Source organism: Tenrec ecaudatus, chromosome 16 (genome assembly GCF_050624435.1).
Source record: "Tenrec ecaudatus isolate mTenEca1 chromosome 16, mTenEca1.hap1, whole genome shotgun sequence".
Classification (NCBI taxonomy): domain Eukaryota; kingdom Metazoa; phylum Chordata; class Mammalia; order Afrosoricida; family Tenrecidae; genus Tenrec; species Tenrec ecaudatus.
The window spans coordinates 6,068,879-6,090,581 of record NC_134545.1 but is presented as its reverse complement, the minus strand read 5'-3'; the positions used below and the strand labels follow the sequence as shown (position 1 = coordinate 6,090,581).

The following is a 21,703-nucleotide window of genomic DNA, read 5'->3' as shown; positions in this document are numbered from 1 at the left end:
GGGGAGGGGAGTCTAAGTCTCTCATGATGTCATAGGTACAGAATGCTACTGCTGCAAGGTCTATAATATAGAAAGATGATTCATTTGTTCTATTTGTCTCTGGGGAGGGGAGTCTACGTCTCCCATGATGTAATAAGGTACAGAATGCTACTGCTGCAAGGTCTATAATACAGAGGGGAAATCTCCAACCCAGTAGGACAGTATTTCTTAATCACACAGCAGTCAAACTGAGAAAATGGGAAATATAATAAATAATGGTATGACTCTCCTTTGTATAGTATTTCCCAGAACTATTGCTTCCTGATTCCTGAGCCTATGCCCTATGAGGCAGGCTCCAATTCTTGTTCTTGCTAATATCGTTAGGGTCCCAAGTCCTGTCCACAAATGGAATGGCTTGCCCTATAAGAATTCTGTAGAAAAAGGGAGAAAAACAAAAGAAATTCACGACTGTGGAACGGACTCTGACTCATAGCGACCCTAAGGACAGAATAGAACGGCCACCTGGGGCTTCCAGGGCTGTGAATTCTTACAGACAACAGACTAGTACATCTTTCTCCCAGGGGAGCAACTGGTGGGTGTCTTCCCCACCCCACCCCACCCCTCCGGAGGTTTTGGTTAGCAGTCTAGCTCTTAATCACTGTGCTACCAGGGCTCCTCAAAGGAATTCTAAAGTGCTTCCAAAAAGGGATGCACCACTTGGGAGAGGAAGAGGGCGGGTCTAGAGCAGGCACTGCTTATTACAGAAAGACAGCAGTTTGAATCTCAGCGACTTGGATAAGCCCTGCTGTGAACAGGTGCCTTCTTATCCGCAAAAGAAAACAAAAATCAAAGGTACTCACTCACAACGCTATGATACAGAAGAGTTCATTTTTAAAAAAAGAAAGAAAAGAGAGTCCTCTTTCGATGGTCACCCCAAAGGAATGCAATCACATCGGTTCTTTTTACTTCCTAGATCAAGTCTTTGCCTTCCAGGTCACACAGACAGCACTGACAACCACACTTCCCCTTCACTGGGTGCCAAATACAACAGGGGGCTCTTTAGTTTCCAAGCTGCGGACATTTTTCTTCTTCTTAAAAATAAACACTTAGAATGAAGAGAAATCTTACTGAAATGCTTTAGATTGGTCAGTGATTTCGCAACAATGGAAGTATCTAAAATTACTGATAATTCCAAGGGGAAAAAAAACTGGATCCCAAATCTGGTCTATGGCAGAGTGATTTTTCAAACTTTGAAGCTAAGATCTGGGCAGTGCAGCGGAGGGCAGTCACAGTCATGATTTAATGCATACACCTATACCTGTGTGCATAACTACATCCACAATGGACACATTTCTGCTGTGGGGAAAGGCAGTCTCTGGAGCCATGAGCCCTGGATGGAAATCGGGCTTCTCTGTGGTTACCTTGGGCAAAGTACCATATATACTTGTGTATGAGCCGAGTTTTTTCAGCACATTTTTAATGCCATTTTGGCGGTACAATTAGGTGCCTGGGCTAATAGTTGGTTGGCTTATACTCACTGAATGAGTTCTGGTGGCGGAGTGGCTATGCACTGGGCTCCTACCACAAGGTCAGTAGTTCCAAAGCACTAGCCAGTTCCAGAGGACAAAGACCAGGCTTTCTGCTCCCATAAAGAGCAATCGTCCCGGGAAATCACGGGGGCAGTTCTACTCTGCCCTATAGGGCCACTAGGAGTCAGAACTGACCTGCTGGCAGTCAGGTGTTTTGTTTCGGTGCCTCAGTGAAAGGGCCTGATGGCTTAGTGGTTACCCGTTGGGCTGCTACCCTAAAGGTCAGCAGTTCAAACCCAGTAGCCACTCTATGGGATCAAAATAAGACTGTCTGCTCCCATAAAGATTTAGTCTCCCACACCCAAAGGAACAGTTTTATTCTGGCCTATAGGGTTGCTGAGTTCTGAATGTCTCAATGGTGGTAGGCAGCAGCACCTCAGTGGGAGCCCTGATGGCCCTGGGATTATGCGCTCAGCTGCTACGTAAAACGCTGCCCATTTAAACACACCAGTTGCTCCACAGAAGAAAGCTATTGCAATCTGTGTCTATAATGATGGCATCTTTGGGATGCTACAGGGTCCTACTCTACCTTATGAGGGCGCTAGGAACTGGAACTGACTCAACTCTTGTAAAGCGCTTAGAACAATGCCTTGCATGAAGCAAGCACTCCATCACAGTGCTTTTAATATGTAAGTCCACTGAGACAGCTCTACCACACTGGCTCCTGGGGCCACTCAGTGAGTTCTCAGCGGGAAGAAGCCATTCTGCTCCCTATACACCCTTCCTTCCTGACCACCGAGACTGCAACTTCTGGGGGAACAGAAGGAGGGAGATGCAACGAGGGACTGGGAACAAGGGGAAGAAATACCTGGAAAGAAGGTCCTTAAGTCTCATTTTAAAAAGCCAGTGCCTCAGTCCTCTTCTCCCAAGAGGCCAGGGAAGAGGGCAGGGAAGGAGAGCTACCATCACACAAGGCGAACACAGGACAATTTCGAAAAAGCAGCAGCCAGGGTGGGGAGAGCAAAGGGGCAACTGAGTGCCAGTGGCAGACTGCAGAAATGCACTTTCAGGTATTCACACAGAGCACCTCAACGGCGGTCCTGGAGGTCCGTGCCACCGACGAAGCCGGCCTGTTTCTACTCTCAGCTTCAGTTAACCAAGGGCAGGCATCTTTACAGCTGATGCACAATTTGATATAAAAGATTATCTACCCAGCAGCCTAAGCTCACAAACATCAGGACAACTCCAAGACCAAACTCAGGTGGAACCCGAGGTCAGGTTCAAGGTCGGGCCACCCGATAGGGCACATCACCCACGGTGTCCACCATTCACACACATGGGTCTGTGTCATTAAATAGTGAAAACCATTACCCTAGTGTCTTCTAACTCCCTCTGAAGTTTGTCAGCTTTGGTCTTTTCAAAGAGCAGGCTCTGTTCAAGCTCCTTAATGCGGGCATGCTCCAGTTTGGTCTGCGTCTGTTAGTAAAAAGGAAGAGGAAGAGAACACAACAGTGCCACCATCACACGCCAGCACGAGAGGAGAGCGCGCAGCATGCAGGCTGAGCCACCGGTACCTTCCGCCAGAGGATGACCAAAGGGGACAATGGAGAGAGGAGGAGGATGGCGATGGGATGAAGAGGCTAGGGTGAGGACAAACGCTGTAGACACAAGGATAATGGTGGGCAGGGAGAAGGGCTAGTCTACTGAAAGAGCAGATGGAGAACACAGGCGGCAGATGAAAGGTGGCAGATGCATGCAGCCAAATGTCAGTGATATCTATGAGTGAGGTTGACCAGCACAAATTAGAATCGTTAATACTCCTCTACACTGTCATTTCCCCACCTCCCACAACAACCATGAAACGTGAATGCATAAGCCACGGCTCAGTGACTTCACGGAGACTGTCCCCCTGGATGATCATTGCTAGCAACTCGAAATCTGAACAGTGTGAGAGACACCCTTTGAGCTTGGCAGACGATTCAATATGAACACAGGTCAGGTACTTAAGCCTGCAGGAGGAGCCTAACAAGTGGAGCTGAGGAAACTCACCCCCATGGTCTTGGCTGACCCTCAGTGAGAAAGGCCCAGGAGTCTAGGCAAAGGACTCATCTGCGGCAGGTCAGTCGTCAAGAGGCCGTTATTTGTCATAGGGTGGTGGGGGACACAAATCAGATTTACTGAGAAAAGAATTTGAAAACTACCCTCCACAGCCTCCATCTCTGAAGCCAGCCAGTCAGAGTTGAGCAGAGAAAAACTGAGCTAGAGATGGCAGGGGGCTTACTATTTTCACCCAGAGATGAAGGAAGTCTTGCCAGCTCCTTCAAAGGTGTGAGTTGGCCTGACAGCCCGAAGGGCTGGTGAGAGCCAAGGGTGGGCCAACACAGATCTTGGCTAGCGCCCAACATCATGGCCTCATCCGCAACCAGAGGGAAAACCCCAGAGGTGCTCTCTAACAGGTCTGAGTGCAGCAGGAGCGCCAGTTTGGAGTAATCCATCTAGACAGTAGTCCTCATCCACCTCTCTGACCCAAGAGGGTCTGGTCAGCATAGTCAGCTGACAGACCATATTAACCTGTTGCCCTTAGCAGCGGCCAGTGACTTGCATTGGTATCATCACTGTACAACCTTCCCGAGTTTGATCACCCAGTTGCCATAATTAGGGGCCATGAGATTATAACTGCGGACTCTGAACAATGCAGGCTGGGCCAGTGCGAGCCTGTGAAGAAGCGGCCATGTAATGAGCACCTGCACTCATTCTGCTACTCAGGGGTGGCTTCATTGTCTCCAGGCTCTCACGTTGCTTATGAGCCAAGTAAAACCCATCGGGGGCATGTGATAAAGGAAACCAAAAATAGAGGAAAATTGTCACCTTCTTAGTTCTTTATAGTCAACAAAAATAACGGAGTGAAAATCCCAGACCTGATTGTTTGGGTCGTCCCCGAGGTCCTATGTTCAATAGATAAACGACATGAATGAATGAATCTTCTCTGACAAGAGAAGAATCCAATCCAGATCTACAGAACAGGGGTCTCAGCCTCAGGACCCAAATCCCAAACAAACAGCGAGCAGCCAAAGCCAATGGAACCTTTCTTCTCCTCTTCTCCTTGGGGTGAAAGGCCAGCAGGAGGTGGCTTCAGAAAGTTATGGAAAAACAGAATTTACATGTAATGGTATCTCCCCACCAACTTCCCTCGTATTTCCAGAGAACAAGTTGTTGCCCAAGCAACCGGACCTTCTCCTCCTTCAGAGAGCTTGCTCACTGAGAGGTGTCCCCACAGTGCTGTGTGAATGGTCATCCAGAAGGGGGCTTGGGACCCCATAGCAGACCATACCAGGGACTACGAATTCATGAAGGGCATGGCCCTCCTCTCGCCCCCGGAGGAGTGGAGAAGGAAGCTGAGGCTCTGCAGGGGCCAAGAGGCAGAAGAAAGAGCCCATGCAGACCAACACGGGGCAGGGAAGCCTGTGCAGGGGAGGAGAGTCACAAAAAGGGAGCCCTTGAATTCAGACTTGTCTGGTTTTAAAGTTCAGTCTGAGTTTTCAGTCAGCTGCCAAGAAAGGTGGGAAAAGACGTCGTGCTTGATGTTCATTTTGTTCCCTGGTGATGGCTCAATGCAAGCAAGCACATTTTAGAACCTTTTCACTGTGCCGCTACTGGGGACATCTGGGGCAGTGCGTTCAGGCCACTCTGGTGAGGAAGGGCTGCGGTGGTTGTTGGCATTGAGCAGAGGGAGGGAGGGAGGCAAAGAAAAACCGGATAGGCCTAGAAGCACCGGAAAGTCTCACTTCAACAGTAATACATTTAAAGAGACAGTGTAGCGTCTTCACTAGACAATGCCAGCTTCTTGTTTCACGTTGTAGGGAATGGATCCTGATGGGCAATGGTTAAGAGGCAGGCTGCTAACTGCAAGGTCAGGAGTTTGGACCTCCTTAGGGGTCTGAGGAGAAATGGTCTGGTAGCCTGCTCCTGTCAGGATAGCCTGCGAAGAGCCATTCTACTTAGTCACACAGGGCCTCTATGGGTTAGGATGGACTCGACATCACAACTGTAGGCACGAATCAAGTTGGAATTTCTCATCAGGTGCATGGGTCAAACTGGCCAGCAGGGGGAGCTTGCAGAAAAGGCAATGGGTGCTGGGAATTTCAATACCCTCTTGGCAGCAAGGGAAATACAAGAAGAGAACTTGGGAATCCTCGCTCAAAAATTCTCTAACTCCTTCAGCTAGTACATTTTATGCTTCTGTGAGTTAGCATTTCTTTACGACAAATTATAAAATTAAAATACACAGTGAATTAACTAAAGGAGGCTAGACCCCTAAATAGTTTTGTTTTTTCCTTTTCGATAAAAGTCTTTTATAAATTTTTCCTACTTGTTAAACACATGAATTTATGGAGCTTAGTCATTAGGTACAATTTCTCCAGGATACAAAGGTAACTGCTTTGAAAGCCACATGCACAGAAATATTAAGGCCAACATCCCAACGTCAACGTACATAGTTAGTATTTGAGTGTATCAATAAGCATTTTAATCTGTCATCGGTCTCTGTTAACAAGGGAGGCAACCACATGGGAAAGCACCCTCTTACATTCTCAGGATCTTCAGAAATCAGGCTCTTTTGCTATCAGTGAAAAAATAAAAAAATTAAAAACAAAAAGGAGATTCCACTAAGCTTCCAATATCCGTTAGTATTTCAAGATTACTTTGTTTGATTAATTGCAAGTAAGTTTATCAGACAGACTATACTAGCTTGGTGCTGATGTAACTCTTTTTACTTCATGTCCCTTGCCCCCAACACCCAAGACCATATCTCATATGAATTAGACGATGACAGGAAACTTCTAATGAGTCTTTGGGGGGTGGGGGATGGGGTTTAAATGGATGAGAACAACACAGAAACCAACTAAAAGAATATGACTGTATATGAAATGAGCAAAGATGGTATTAAATCATTAATCATCTATTGAATCCTGGGTCCTCTACAGATCAGAAATGTTCCCTTTACTCTATTAACCATAAAAAAAATTAAAGCTCCTGTTTTAGAATGGTCCCCAAAATTTAAGCACTGTGTGAACAGTCAATATCCCCTGAAACTCTAATAGTATCAAAAATGGATATTCTTAGAACTGTACAAGAGGGTCCGTTTTTACGCACATATTAAAGAACCAAAAGTCTGCATAATTTGGAAAATTAAACAGTTCATATGGTCATACACCTAACAGTGCTTCAAAAGCATGGAAATCACTTTAATTGTAGATTCCAATTAAAAATTTAACATGAATAGTAGTCGAGAAATCGTACGCTAAAAGGAAATCTCGATGAATTCAGATATGCCTCACAACTAAAATAAATTGAAATAAAAATTGCTTTTTGCTCTTATAATTGCTTAAAAAAATCAACTACTAGTACATAGACAGGGCTTCAAAAAGTTCCCGGAAAAATTAAATGAAAAGATAATGGATTTCTTTTCCCACGTGCTTTTTGAAGCCCCCTTGTACTGATCTCTTTTACACAGAGAGAGGAGACATCTCCTGCTCACATGAAAAGCAAAGCTGAGATAAAGTCAGGGGTTTTGTTAAGGATTATGGGAAATAAGTTGTGAGATCGGTTTGTGATCCTCGAACAGGAACTGCATTCTCAGGCAGGCTGTTCTGCATTCTCAGGAGATGCACTGTCAGGTGTATGACTGAGTTCAACCCATTCATGGTTCTCCATTTTGAAGCAGAAAAAGAAAGTCGTGGCGATTTCCCTCTGCAGAAGAACACAATAGGGCCAGGCTCCCATGTTGGCACCATGCCCTTGGCCCAGCAGTGCCCACACCCCAGAGGGCCAGAGGGGCTGGGGATGCCCCACTCCTGCCCTCTGATCTGGCCACACATCCCGGGTGGCACAGCTACAGGCAGTCCCCAGGTTATGAGAGAGTTCCTCTCTTAGGCTGTCTCTAAGTAAAATTTGTAGGGAACGGTTAAGTAGGTTCTCTAGCATCAGTTACTCAAATGTCTGTCTTGGCATCTGAGAGGGCTTCCAGGGGGCTCATGGGAAAAGGCCATTATCTTTTTATCCCCCATAAACTTGTTAGTAAGAACATTTCAGGAACACTTCCAGATACAGAAAACCATCTTTCACTTAATAACAGTAATAATAATTCTTTGACATGTGTCACAAAGTTGAAGGGTTATGTGTTGGTTACGGGCTTTCTGGAGGTTGGTTCCTAACTCCTGTTGGTAACTGGGACTGCCTGTACTTTCCTGCCCAGCCCCCATGTCTCAACAGCGGCACCAGGAAAGCTTTAGAGCCGGAGGGGTTTTACCTCAAGATCGCCTTTGGTAATGGATTCTTCCTCAACACGGAACTGAAGATCCTCAACTTTCCTGTGGATTCAAAGCCAAACCAAGCATTTAGCAAGTAATTAAATAACATGTCTTCTTATTTAAAAAAAAAGAATAAGCAATACCCTAGTGAAACTCAGCTGAAGATCAGGAGCAAGAGAAGTGGAGAGAAACACTGTATAGACCAAGAAAACAGTCCTCTAGGAGCTCCACCCTAATTACTGAGGAGACGCCAGTTTCAGCCAGCTACTGCTAAGGGTTCAGAAGAATCAGCGGGCCCACAATCACAAGCATGAGAAGAGACCTCAAACAAGGTCAGCCTGAGGGGAAAAGGTTCGAGGGTTCAAGTTCATAGGTGTTCTTCTCTTTAATTGGAGACAGGGAATGGGGTGGTACAGAAAACGTCTCTCTACATCACCCTATGCCAGATATCTTAGGGTAAGAAAGGACACATACAAGGCAGCTTCCAAAAGTTCATGGAAAAATTCCATTCTTTCTCAATTCTATTTGTCCAGGAACTTTTTAAAGCCCTAGGTACCAGGTTAGACCCAAGCTGGCAGGCTGCCTCTCCACCAACAGTACCTGCTTGCTCCCAGACTGGGAGAATGGGTTGGCACTGATTTTTTGGAGGGTGGGGTGAGAGTGAGGGGGAATATAGTAGGAGACAGAATCAAGACTCTTTCCTTAATTCTAAAATGCGCATTGTTTTCAAATTTAAAATCTCTGGTGTTAGCAAGACAAGACCAGACTGGGGGGGGGGGGGAGAGGGCACCTGCAGAGAGGTAAAGCTGAGGTAAAGCAGAGGTGGAGGGCGGAAACGGAAACGACAAAGGCAGGGAAGGAATGGGAAGAGAGCTGTGACACTCAGTGGAATGCAGTCACTGTCACGAAAGAATCAGTGTACGAACTCTGGAGCGGGGAAACCAACCTGCTCTGAGCTTTTACCCAAATCACAACAAAAAATAAACAAACAAGATCTGACCCTAGAGTTCGTGTTTCAGGAATGCTGAAATGAAGTCAGCCAAAGCCACTTTCAGCCTACGAGGAGTTTCCTGTGGAAAGCTTTCTCCCTCAAACATAAAGTAACCTCCCTGGAAAAACTCACAGTACACCTTCACGGCACCCCTTGCTACTCACCTGTGGTTGGTATGACCGTCCCGAGCATCCATGAACACTAGATTAATTATTGCAGTGTGTCACTGCTCTCAGAAGGGGCAGAAGATGGCAATCAATGAACTGGAAGACAAGTCTCCCAGACTCCAGGCTTGTTGAGACGGTTTCTTAGCAGGCATTTTGTTCATTGCTCCAATAAACCCCACTTTTTGCTAGCTCACATAATTCAGCACTTGGTTTTGTTCTGTCTGGACAAACTCTCAAATCATTGATCATAGGAGAGTTTTGCTTTCCTAATGTACAGAATTTCTCAAGAGCGGGAACTTTGTATCACCCACTTGGCAGTACAAGTCCCTGAGATACATGGCAGATGCTTGGTAAATGCTAGTGGGCTCAGACCTGTAATATCCTCTCACCACACACAGCTCTAGGTAAAGCTGGGTTTGCGATACCAAGGCCATGCTCAAGAGGATGCCTGATACACAGAAGCTAAAGAATAGACATGTGCCCCCCAACTATCATGATCCCAATTCTACCTTGTGGACCTGGTTAGACCAGAGGATGCACAGTGGTACAGTTGGGATCTGGAAACACAAGGAATCTAGGACAGATGAACCCCTCAGGACCAACGGTGAGAGTGGCAATACCGGGAGGGAAGGGGGGATAGAAAGGGGTAATCAATCTCGGGGATCTACATATAACCTCCCCTCTGGGGATGGACAACAGGAAAGTGGGTGAAGGAAGAGGCTGGGCAGTGTAAGATAAGATAAAATAATAATTTATAAATTATTAAGGGTTCATGAGGGAGAGGGGAGCGGAGAGGGAGGGGGAGGGAAAACAGAAAAATGAGCTGATTCCAGGAACCCAAGCGGAAGGCAAATTTTGAGAATGAGGGCAGTGAATGTATAAAGGTGCTTTACTCAATTGATGTATGTAAGGATTGTGATAAAGAGTTGTATGAGCCCCAATAAAATTATTTTTTTTTAAAAAGAATAGACATGTGTTCAGGTTTGGAAGAGTCTGTCTCTTAAAGGGAAAAAAAAAAAAAGCGAAAGCAGAGCAAATCCTCCCAATTTCTGCTACCCACAGAGATCAAGTCATCCCCCCTGGCTCTGTGGGTTGATATCACAAGGGTGTTAACAAGAAATGTTTCCTAAGAAAAGAAAAAGTCCACACATGCACCAAGGAAGTTAGCACGGGGTCACCTTTTCTCCTCTTCGAGCTGATTGAGAAGCTCCACCTTCTCCCTGTCAGCCGCCTCCACCATTGTTCGCAGCTGGTCCATCTTGGCCTCCAATTCCAGGACGTGCTGGGGAAAACATGGACGGCAATGAGGGGCACGTTCGGGCCCACACACAGGCCCAGGGATACCTCCAAAAGGCTACAGCTAAGTGGTACCATGATGGGTTGGCATTACTCTAAAACCTTTCCACATTCAAATGCTCTATGTGACCATTAATGGGCTTCCCTCAGCAGCTTTCCTGGAAGCGAGACGATGAAAAACCACACAGTGAGAGCAACAGTGTAAAGCAATGTAAAAACAACTTTTTGTGGTTGTTGTTTTTGAGACTGAAACACATATAAAGGGTAATCTACAAAACGGGATTTGTGTCACAGCTAAGATCTAGTAAACAAGTTGGCCTAACACAAACAGGCTCTGGACATACACACCAAAGGACTACAGTCAAATCAAGAAGAACAAAACTTCTTTAGGAGGATGGAAACGTGGTACCATGGGACAGAACTTTCAGACCATCCCAGCAGGGAAATGCACACCTATTTTCTAGTACTCTCAAGACTGGCTGCCCAGCTCCAAGCACCAGGCTTGCCTTTCGACCTCCTTGCTCAACTTAAAAACCATCACCATCACCATCACCACAAGACCAGTGCCAGACTTCACCTGATCGTGTCCATCCCGAGCCAGAGCTAGCTCCTGCTCTATCTCCCCCACGTGGCTCGTGGCCTTGGCCACCTCCGCCCTCTCTAGATCCCGTTCAGCCAGCAGCTGCTCAATGTGCTGCTGCTTCTCCTTCAGGGCCTCTTGGAGGGCAGTGGTGCCGGAGATCTTCCTGGCGTACCGGGAGGAGGTTTCAGTCAACTGCAAAGGAAAGTTAAAGACGTGAAGGGCAATGATGCTATCAGGGAAAGCAGGGAGGGAGCGAAGCATGCATGGCAGGCGGCTCCTCAGCAAAGCACAAGGCGGCCCCAGCTCATAGGCTTGCCCATTACTAGAAAAAGCTTGTCACCAAGACACAAGGAAGCATTTGGTCACTGTAAGTAAATTTCACACAGAACCAAAGTAAAGAGGTGACGGAACGATCACACATGTAAAGAGGTCATGAAACAAGCAAACAATGTGAAGAGGTCAGGGAACAGCCAGGAAGGTGTTTGGAAGGAGAATGCAGGCATCATATCAAAGTCACCCTCTGTTCAGGTGGCATGACCTTCCTGAAGTCTAGGAAAACCCCCCCATGGAGACCACTTAGCAAGGGTCTCAAAACTGCATTTCTGCCTGAGCTTCATGAATACATAGCTTCTTGCTATGACATTCTGGCCAATCTTTTGAGCCTTCAACTTTTCCCCACCTTCTTAAGCTTCTTGATACTTTCGTATATAAGGGTGTCCCTTAGCATCACAAGCCTTCCTTTGCTTGATTAAATAGCTGGATCTTTGTCGGGATTTCCTTCATCTTTCTTTCAACACAAAAGGCACGGGTGAGGTCACCAGGAATCCCAATCACCAGAGAGGTTTACATAGCAGAGATCAAGAATGTGGCTGAACGCCAGAGGTTCAGAAAGAGTATCTTTGGGGCTGTCTACACATAATAAAAAGGAAGATTTGGAGAGAAGGGGGTGGGGGGACGACACTAGGATGAGAGAAACAGAGAAGACAGATGAAGGAAGAGAAATAATGGAGAGAGACTTGGGAAAACAAGATGGCGGGGTAGAAAGAGACAGGCAGGAAAGAGGGACAGAGAGAGAAGCTTCCGTGCGGCCATCTGTTGGTCTTCAGGGCCTCACATGCTTCATCCCTCCAGCTTGCAATGGAGTGTCATGGAAAGTAATTGTCAACCTAACACCCTCAACACCCTGAGAAACGTTCACCGGACATTCAGCAGGTTGAATAATCTCTCTTCCACAGGGGGCTCCAGAGGCCGGAGGGAGGCTTCGGAAGAGGCTTCATTCATTAGCATCATTGTCCCCAGCCTTTTACTCCGTGGCCTGATGTCAGTTCAGCTTCATCATAGGCAGCAATCACAGCCCCATTTGCCGCCTGAATGCTCTTCTCCTAATCAGTCTACCTTACACTACTCCCTTTCATCAATTAGTCATTAGGCAGTCTGATAACTGCATGAGTAAAGGAGCCCAATGGAATCAGCACTGTCCTTGGCGGTCGCTATTTAGTGAGACTTCTTCACTTACTTACACAGACTGGTGTGCGGGGTGGGGGATGGGGTGGGGGCACTGCTGTCTTTTCACCATCTGGTCTTCCACTTCCAATTTCATTATATGGCTAAATTAGACTTTGTCTTACTAACTTACTCCTGAAAATACTAAATTTAAGGTTCCCAAACAAGGTACAGGGACTCCCCAAAGCACTGTAGTAGACAAGGGCGCTGAGCCAAATGTAAATTTTCAGGGGACATGCAGGGCAAGTCCGCGTCCGTGTCCAGTAGTACAGCATTGCTTGTGTCAACATCACATCTTGGCCAGGTGAGTTGGAGGGTGCTGTGCAAATACCAAGGAGGCACAGGAAACCAGGGTAACACTTCTCATTCTTTAAAGTCCCAGTGACCTTTCACAGTTAGGTCTTTTCTCTTTTGCAAAAGACTATTTTGCTATGTTCTCTGTGAAAGTTGACACCGCTGTTTAGGTTCCCCCAGATAATTTCTGTGCAAGTGACTCACGGGCATTGATTGCATAGGCCACAATAAGTGAACGCTCTCACTTTTCCTGATCGAGATGTTCTGCTTCCATTCACTAGTCTCCCCGCTCCCTTACCTTCGCATCTTTTCCTTCACATTTCACTTATCCTGTTGTTGCTGAGAACATATATGTAGCGAGACACACCAATTCAACAGTTTCCACATGTAGGACTTAGGGGGATTGGTGACATTCTTCTAGTTTTACAGCCATTTTCACCCTCCTTCTGAGTTGTCTTCTCCCCTGCGCCCCCATTCGAATTCCTGGGTCCCTATGGTTCTTACCAAGTTTTTCAAGTTGCTATTGTCAGTTTGAGCCCACATAGTTCTTACAAGAGCATGATGCCCAAAACAGGCCTTCTTTTCTAGTTAAGCTGAACTATAGTTTGGTTTTACAAGGACTATAGGGGATATTTTTTATTTACAGTTTAAAGACTAACTCAGGGCAGTAGTCTCAAGGGTTCATCCAGACCCTGTGAATCCAGAAAGTCCAGAGTCCATGAGAATTTGTAGTTTCCACTTTTCAATCGGGATTCTCCCAGCCTCTTTGATTCAAATGTTCAGTCACAGTAGCCAGGTACCATCTAGTTCTTCTGGTCCCATGATAGAGAAGGCAACTGTTCATGGAGTTCATCTTTGAAAGAAATTGCTGATCATTTGGAGCCATAGAGGTGATTTTTTAAAGGTGCATAATCCACACAGATACACAGTTTTGTGAGCAGGTCTGCTGGGTGAGCTACCAGGTGACCTCAGTCAGGGGTCTGTTTCAATGCAAGATTTGGACTGTATGTCAGAGCAATCATTCTGGGGAGTAGTCTAGTCTGCCTTTTGTTCTGGCTTTGAGGTACTGTTCCACATTCTACTACCACCCATTCTATTAGGGCTCATTTGTTAGGTCCCTAATTATACAGTGGTCAGTAGTGGTATTTGGGAAGCATTAGCTCTTCTGGGCTCATAAGGTGAGCCCATGGTTCCTTTCACTTGATCTATGTAATTTATTTCAATTGTTGTTGGGTGTGGTCAAGTTCACTATCACTTCCCAGTGCCTCCCCAGAGTAGAACAGACCCCAAGGGCTTTTTTTCTACTCTCTAACCTTTCTGGAGCAGATCACAGGTCTCCCTCCCATGGAGCCAGTTTTAACTGCCAAGTACTTAACTGCTGTTTAGAAACATAAATAATAACTTATTTCTTTTAATCACTTAATAAAAAGAACTTAGCTATTTCTTTTGACCTGGGGGTGCTTTGAAAAATATCTGGGACACTGAGCTTGAGAACCTCTGTGCTCACTACCTAGAATACCGCTGTGCATTACAGAATCCGTAGACTACACGAGCCCAGAGCAGGCCTGGTAGCACTCTGTTGCTCCCTTTTTGTGTTTGATTCTATTGTATTGATTTAATGCTTATAATCAATCTACGTATTTTTATAGTAAACTATGAAGAATCATATTTTAACATTCAAGGCTAAATTCAAGAGTTTGCTATTAACAAAAGGTCAGTGGTTCCAACCCACCAGTGGCTCCACAGGAGAGCAGACCAGTGAGCTTCCTCCATAAAGAGTACAGCCCAGGAAGCCTCACCAAGCTCTACTTTGCCACAAGGGGGAGCAATGAGGCGGAATCAACTCAGCCACACAAGAGCAACCAGTGACATACTGCTCAGAGATGTAGTTCTGGGAAGCACAATGTCAACTCTCGGTCATATTCTAGCTCCTTGTTTAGAAAACCGCAGGACCCTATACCAAGGCATAGACAGATAAATCAAACTTAAAGGCAGGGTGCAGGATCGGGCAGTGTTGTGCTCTGCTGTCCGCTGGGTCACTGAGTCTAAAGCCGACTAGACAACCCCTAACAACACAAAGGGAGGGAGGCTCATCTCTCCTTTGTCAATATCCTTCACGAAATGAGGGGAGCTAAGAACTAGTCTTGTCTAGAAACAAAGAGATTGTTGGAGACAGGGAGAACTTTGTATTTTCCAAAGAACATTTTTAACATCTTAATAAATTATTATTAGGAAATGAAAATTACTCAAGTAACTAGATAGTCCCAAGCAGACAGTCCCACGGAACTGTCCCAGATTAGCCTAGTAGACCGGAGTAGTTGGGTAACTCGATTTGAACAAGGCCCTTTCCAAACAAAGGCTTTCTCTTCACCTCATTGTTCCTGTCACAATTTTCTCATGCCAGTCTTTTTAATTTTTCTATGGGAAAGGTCTGCACAGGTCTTTATTTGGCATAAACGTTAAGAAGGAGAAAACCCAGTACGCTGGTAAAGGAGCACAACCCTACACGGAAGAAAGACCCGCTGCCTCTCCTCTCCCCACCAGCCACGAGAAAAGTAAAGATGAAGGAAAGGCAACCGAGGGGCCAGCACCCTGACTCTGCCGGTCACACACTCCACAGGTGAACGCCCGTCTGTCACTGACCACCATACAGCACAAAGCCTACAGCCAGCAGGCGAGAGGGTTTTATGCCACCTTTTCAAATATAAGACAGCATTGCCTCATGGCCAGTAACAGACTTAAGGGACAGACATGAGGCCAAAAAGCTATTGCTTTCATCCCTATTTTAAAAAAAAAACCCCACATTAACCAACAGAATGAGGAGCTGCCTATTTTTAATTCCAGTGTTTTTATTTTTTCTTTCCTAAATGGGATAGCAAAGAATGGAGGAGGAGAAGGAAAGAGAGGAAGAGAGAACATAACAGAGGAGACAAAACAGAACATGATCTTTATGAGTTCCATTCAGGAGCCTTGGTGGCATATGGATTAAACATTGGGTTATGAGCCAAAAAGTCATTGGTTCAAACCCACCAGCCAATCCTTGAAAGAATGGTAAGGCTACATTCTTCTGTAAAGATTTATAGCCTTGAAAACCCTCAGAAGCAGTTCTATTCTGCCAAGAGTCAAAATCAACTTGGTGGCGGTGGGTGGAGGAGGGTGGCTTTCAAGTTGCCAGAGTTTCCCTCTGCATCCTCAGGCCCAAGCCAGGAACACTCCACACACGGATTCTTCCCACAGCATTCATTTGAGAGTAAGAACACACCTTTCTCCAAACACTGGGTTCCTAAAGTGGTTAAAATCAAAGAGAAAAAGTCCTACGTGTTCGAGGAACAGGAACCCTCCAATTTTCCTGTCTCTCTGGTTGTCCCCAAAATAACTTCAGCCAGTGAAGACCTCCCATGCGCTAGCCTATGCAGCAGCCACTACAGATCCACCAGGAGGCAGTTCAATTTTAAGCCTTCAGAATTTGAAAGAGAGTGCTTAAAACCTTTTGTTTCAAAATTCAAATTCTGGCTGAAATCCCTTTTTTGAGACTGGTGAGTAGGGAATGTCACAGCAAGCTACAGCTAGCATTCAGCACAAGAATGAGGCTGGGGGAGGCAGCCAAGCAGGTGCATGAGCAGTGGGCATTTGTGCCTGGGCAGGAGCAGCATGGGGCAAGGAAGGGAGACTTACTAATCCCGTCCGGCTGGGCTTGCTGCTCACGGAGGAGGCCACTGAGCTCACGGAGCTGAGCGAGGAGGCAGATGGGCTGCGCTTCAGGCTGGCAGGTGTGGTGGCCATCACTCGCCTCACAGCAGCCGCCTTGGCTTTGGCTGGTGTCGTGGAAGGGAAACCAATCTTGGTGACTTTGTGAACGGGCGCAAATAAGCCATATTTCGGTTGACACTGAAAATACCTTTAGAGAATAAAAACAGTGAACACAAATGCCACACGTATTTAAAAGAAATAACAACTGTCCCCAAAGAAGCTCCCCGAACTCTCAACTCCTGACTGGTCAGATGTGAACCCTTCCAATGAGCTGGGGCTATGCTGCCCACAGCACAGCATTCACATGTATGTGGGCTGATAAAGGACACTGAGGGATGTGTTAGAAAGCATACGAATTCCTAGCCATGGAAACAGAGACAGGGCTACTCATCTGTCACTAAGCCTCTCTGCAAAAGGAGTATTTCTATCACTGATCAATATAAAGGCAGAGGAAGTCAACAAGATAGCATCTTTGCTTAACATAAAGGGGCTTCAAAAAGGTCGTGGGAAAATGGCTTTGAAAGAAAATGAAACAGACACCTAACTGCAGGACCCGTTAAAGTCCACATGGACAATAATAACCAGCAACATTGTTAACAGCAGCCTTCAACCTCATTAACTAGAGACTTCACGACTCTAGAGAATTAAAGTGCTGAATGGCAGCAGCACCAAGAGATTTCTATCTCTGAGGCCTAGTACTATATTGGGAGTGAAACCCCATATTTTCATAATTTCATTGCCATCGGTATGGAGTTTATAAGTAAAATATGAACTCTAACTTTTTTATATCTATATTTTTATATTGGGGGGGGGGGTACAAAAGCCAGCAGCCCCTATAGTGGGCCCTATTCGGTGGCAGCTTCTTGTTCCACAGGGTTACGGAAGACTTTGAGGAAATGAAAGTTGTTTGGAAAGCTCCAGGCATAGTTGCTGTGTATGTTGTGACAGGCATAAGGGATGGAGGGAAGAGCGAGGGCGGGCCCTCATACCCTCCATCTTGCCTCAGACTAGGCCCTGGAACCCTGGGGCTGAGAAAGCGCCACTCTCAGTCCTGCTTCTTGGGATTGTTGACGGCCACGTAGTGATAGAGAACAAGTAAGAAGAGCGACACGCCCAGCATGTTGGCGAAGACGGCGAGCTGCACGTCCGTGATCATCCTGCCCAGCCCGGCTTGGCTCCGACACTCTCAGCGCACAACTTGGCGGTCCGCGACGTGGGCCCGAACTCTAACTTTTTAATCTTCTAAGCTACCCATTTAATGCATCATCCATCATGCCTGCCCCTTGGTGCCTTAGAAACCTTTTGAAAAGGAGTGTGGGAAATTCCTCTGACATTCATTTGTATTCTTCAACAGCCACCCAGTCTAGGAGGAGAGGGGGTACAACTTGGAAACAAGGTGTGCAGGGAAGCCATGAGGAGAGTGCTAACACACTGCAGGGGCTGTATCCAACGTCACGGGGCTGTGAACATGGAAAACTAGCTTGCTCTGTTCATTTCCACCTAAAGCACATTCAGTGTTTGAGAAATAAAGTAAATTGAGCTGATACCAAGGGCTCAATAGAAAGTATATGTCTAACAAATAATGCTGGCAATATATGCACAAATATACTTAATACAATTGATGCATGTATTTATATAAGAGCTATAAGAGCCCCAATTAAATTATCTTCCAATTTAAAAATAAATGAATAAATGGGAAGAAAAGGTATACCTGCCATCTGCTCCCTTGCAGGGGATGGAATTCTAATCACCAGTCACAACGTGACAGATTTTACATTGTTTTCCTAGCAACATTAGCTTCCTGCACCCTGACCCTGACTCATTAGGAGGTTGCCTCTTACCAGAAGAGAAGCCAAAGGATGACAATATTTCTTTTCTATGTGAAAAAATAAAGTGAATGCTTATTCCAAATCCACTCAGATGTAATATGCTCATTACTAAATAAAGAGTTAAAAGAGCAACTTCAATTCTAGTGGGAGAGATGCAATAACTGGGCCTTGGACTCTATGGCTTTGTTGGGGGGGCGGTGCTGCAATCAGGGGTGTGAGTGTGTGTGTGTGCACGTGCATGCGTGCGTGTGTGTGTGTCGGGGGTGGGTGGGGGGCATGAGCAGACAATACAAACCTTGTTCCAGCAACAGCCCCATCGTTCTTCCCAAGAGGTTCGTCTAGCTCCACGCCACACCACTCCCCTTTGGCAAAATCCGTCTCCCCAAGAAACCGGACCACACCGGCCTTAGTACCACCAACCTGTAGAAAGTATATGTGAAATGAATGGAAATGGACATAAATCAAAAGCTTCATCTTCGTGACTCTAACCAGTGGTTAAACAGGGTGTCCCATCATTCCCATCAGAGGCTGGTGCTGTCTTAAATTTCTTTCCAATTTGCTGAGCCTTCTCTTTAAGACAAGCTGGCAGCTTCCTAACTGGAAGATTTACAATATCAGAGTGACTCAATGCCTGATATACCCTAACAATGTCTAAGTCACATGTAGTAATTAAGACCATCAGCCAAATTAACTAGGCCCCTCCTTAGGATCCTAATGGCTCAGTGGTTCAGTACTAGACTGCTGACCAAAAGCTTGGAGCAGTGCTATTCTACACACGTGGCGTCACCAGGTGTCAGAATTGACTTGATGGCAATTAACTAGGGAGGAAGGGGTTACAAAGGCCCATGTAGAAACAACCCAGTGACATGAAGCGTGCCACTGGGGAAGGACTGAGTTAGTGTCTAGGGGACACCATGAGCAGGTCTTTATCTCAGCCATTGAGGTGCTCAGTGGTGCACACAGGCACTACACAAAAGTTGGCTGAGTAAATGAAAGACAACCACCTCAGGTGGGGCCTACAAAGAAAACAACACTTTTCCACGATTAAACCAATTAATCCAAAAGGTTGAACCCATTTCTCTGGAGCAAATAGAGGAAGATCTGCTAACACGGGGCATGGGCTAAAAGGCTGAACACAAAGTGACCTGTCAGCTCTCCTGACTGGTCAAATGGTTCAATCTCTCCAGCTCAGTTTCATGAGTAACATGGACACAATCAAAGGACTCTCTGAGACAGCCCATATAAAATTGCCTAGCACAGGCAACTGCCTGACAAGAGTCAACCTATGCTGCCAGTTAGCTTGTGCATGCTAACTAGAGTACTAGTTCTAGGTCTGGCCCACTGGACTTTTGTATTCTTGTTAGTACTCATGGAATCTACAAACAGTGACCTACATATCATAGGCTTTGGTTACCTCCTTCCTCCCACCCTCTACTTTCCTCTACATTCCTGAGAGATTATGCCATCTCCTTTGTTGATCTTTGGGATTCTTTAGGGGTGAGTCTAAGTTACTGTCATGAACACTCTTTTTCCGAGAGGCGTCTAAAAGACTGTGGTCAGTAATTCTCTAAGCAAACCACAGGCTTGATTCAAAGCCAAAGCTTTATAAAAACAAATAAATAAATAACCACAAATAGCAGCCGTGTAGGTCATACCATCTACATTCAGCCTAAAAACAATCTGTAGGGGAAAAAAAAAAAATCTGTAGGGTTGTTGAGTCAGACCTGACTTGATGGCAATGAGTTTGGTTTGTTGGATTGTTGTTTGTGGGGGTGGCACCCCCCCAAAAAAAATCAATCTATGAGTTTGAAGTCCTAGACTGGGCAATTTTCTTATACTTTTTCTCCCATCAAACTTGGAATTCTTGACTCACCCTAATAGCTGGCAGACAGCCCCTTGCCCAATAAAATATCATCAGTAATTACCCAGAACAGCCTCCATGGAGACAGAAAGTCACATGATATTCTGAAGCACTGTCTCACGGAATCACTTCACAGTCAAATGTTTCTCTAAGCGTTTAAATGTGGTTTTAGTTAGATTTTGCTGCTCATTGTTCCAGAGGATCTAGAGTATATTCTCTTACACACATGTTCAAAGTAAAAAATATTTTGAAGTCACAGCTAAGAAGTCCATGGTCTAGAGACAGATACCAATATTATTAAAGAAAAAAGAAGTCACTGTATTGTACATGTACAAGTTGTTCAACTGGAGTATGCTCTACTGTGTATATTTTCAACAATAAAGGAAAATATCTTTAAAAGAAAAGGAACATTGAGTAAATTTAGATTCTCAAGGCAAACACAAATTATTCATTTTCTTTACTTCAAGAAAAACAGAATCATGGATTCTAGTTCTGTGTTGTTTCATGAAATTTGACCATCAAGCTCAATAATCAAAAATGCAAAATTCTGAAAATGATGAAGAATATGAGATGATCTCTTTTTAAGAGAAAACATCATCAGAACATTATGAAACAGCCTTCATTCAGTACTGATGAAAACACAACAGCATCTGAGATTGGGCCTTTTGGAAAAGTTCCTACCTTAGGGTAAGTAGGCACATTAAAAAAGAAAACTGGAGCTTGAAGATGATTTTATAAAGGAAGGTTCCAATTATGGGAAAGATATTTCATGCAAAAAAAAAAAACACACACACAACCAAAAACCTTGATGCTTAAATTGTCCCAAAGGACAAAGGTTTTGGAAATAATGGCATTTCAAAGAAGAGGAAATAAAGTTGATGATGTTCCAACAAATGTGTCTTCCTCTGGAGGCGGCATTCAACAAAAGAGAAAAACAGAACTTGAAAATATTTCTGAAAAACAAAAAAGCCTGGAAGAAGGGTACTGAACGTCAAGAAGCTTGTTTGGAGAAGTGTAGCCAAAGCAATATTTTTTACCTCAGAAATGAATAACTGAATGAAAAGTATTCTCATTGGAGAATTTTTAGAAAGGGTGAGACAGAAAAAGACATGTGATATCACCATTTTGGACCTGTGATATGGTGAAGGTGGGGATTTGCTCACATGGAAAACGAACAAACAGGCTAGTTTGTGCTGGTAAGACAAAGGAATGGTGTGACAATGTATGATTGTGTTCAGCCAAGTAAAAGACTCTATTCCTACTGTGACTTTGTATAATATCATTAGGCTGTGCACAAGGAGTGTTTTTGAAAATGAGACCTCAGACATTAAAGGTATATCTTTAATAAGGGTCAGGAGCCTGGGGTAACCCATCCTTTCTCAAGGGTGAAATTATCAGACCTGGAAATGCCTCCACTGGCCAAAGACTGGACAACTGGAAAATCCAAAGGAATAATGAGTGCTACGCAGTGAAACACCATGGAATAAAGCTTCGCTGATCATTGTCGCGGAATCTGGGAGACATTCCGTAGTCAGAAATTCACAAATTAAGGAAGTGGCATCAAGCTGCTATTATGAATAGTGTATCAAGCAAGCAAATATTTGATAAGGAAA

General features: G+C 45.2%; 2 protein-coding genes across 4 annotated transcripts in view; both read right to left on the bottom strand.

Annotated features, from left to right (window-relative positions):
- The window catches only part of CLIP1 (CAP-Gly domain containing linker protein 1), a 128,126-nt gene that overhangs the window by 52,753 nt on the left and 53,670 nt on the right, over positions 1–21,703 (bottom strand). For 2 of the 3 annotated variants that reach the window (XM_075533843.1, XM_075533842.1), the window contains exons 4-8: positions 18,525–18,649; positions 16,326–16,548; positions 10,848–11,045; positions 10,153–10,256; positions 7,816–7,876 (exon numbers count right to left, since the gene is read on the bottom strand). In XM_075533843.1, coding sequence (XP_075389958.1) covers positions 7,816–7,876; positions 10,153–10,256; positions 10,848–11,045; positions 16,326–16,548; positions 18,525–18,649 — 711 coding nt within the window. Of the gene's footprint in view, positions 1–2,879; positions 2,985–6,093; positions 6,127–7,815; positions 7,877–10,152; positions 10,257–10,847; positions 11,046–16,325; positions 16,549–18,524; positions 18,650–21,703 lie in introns of all 3 variants that reach the window. The other variant, XM_075533841.1, reaches the window with a different exon arrangement.
- LOC142429704 (dolichyl-diphosphooligosaccharide--protein glycosyltransferase subunit 4-like) lies at positions 17,420–17,556 on the bottom strand. The gene has a single exon (XM_075534756.1). The coding sequence runs from the start codon at positions 17,554–17,556 to the stop codon at positions 17,446–17,448; it is 111 nt and encodes a 36-aa protein (XP_075390871.1). The 3' UTR covers positions 17,420–17,445.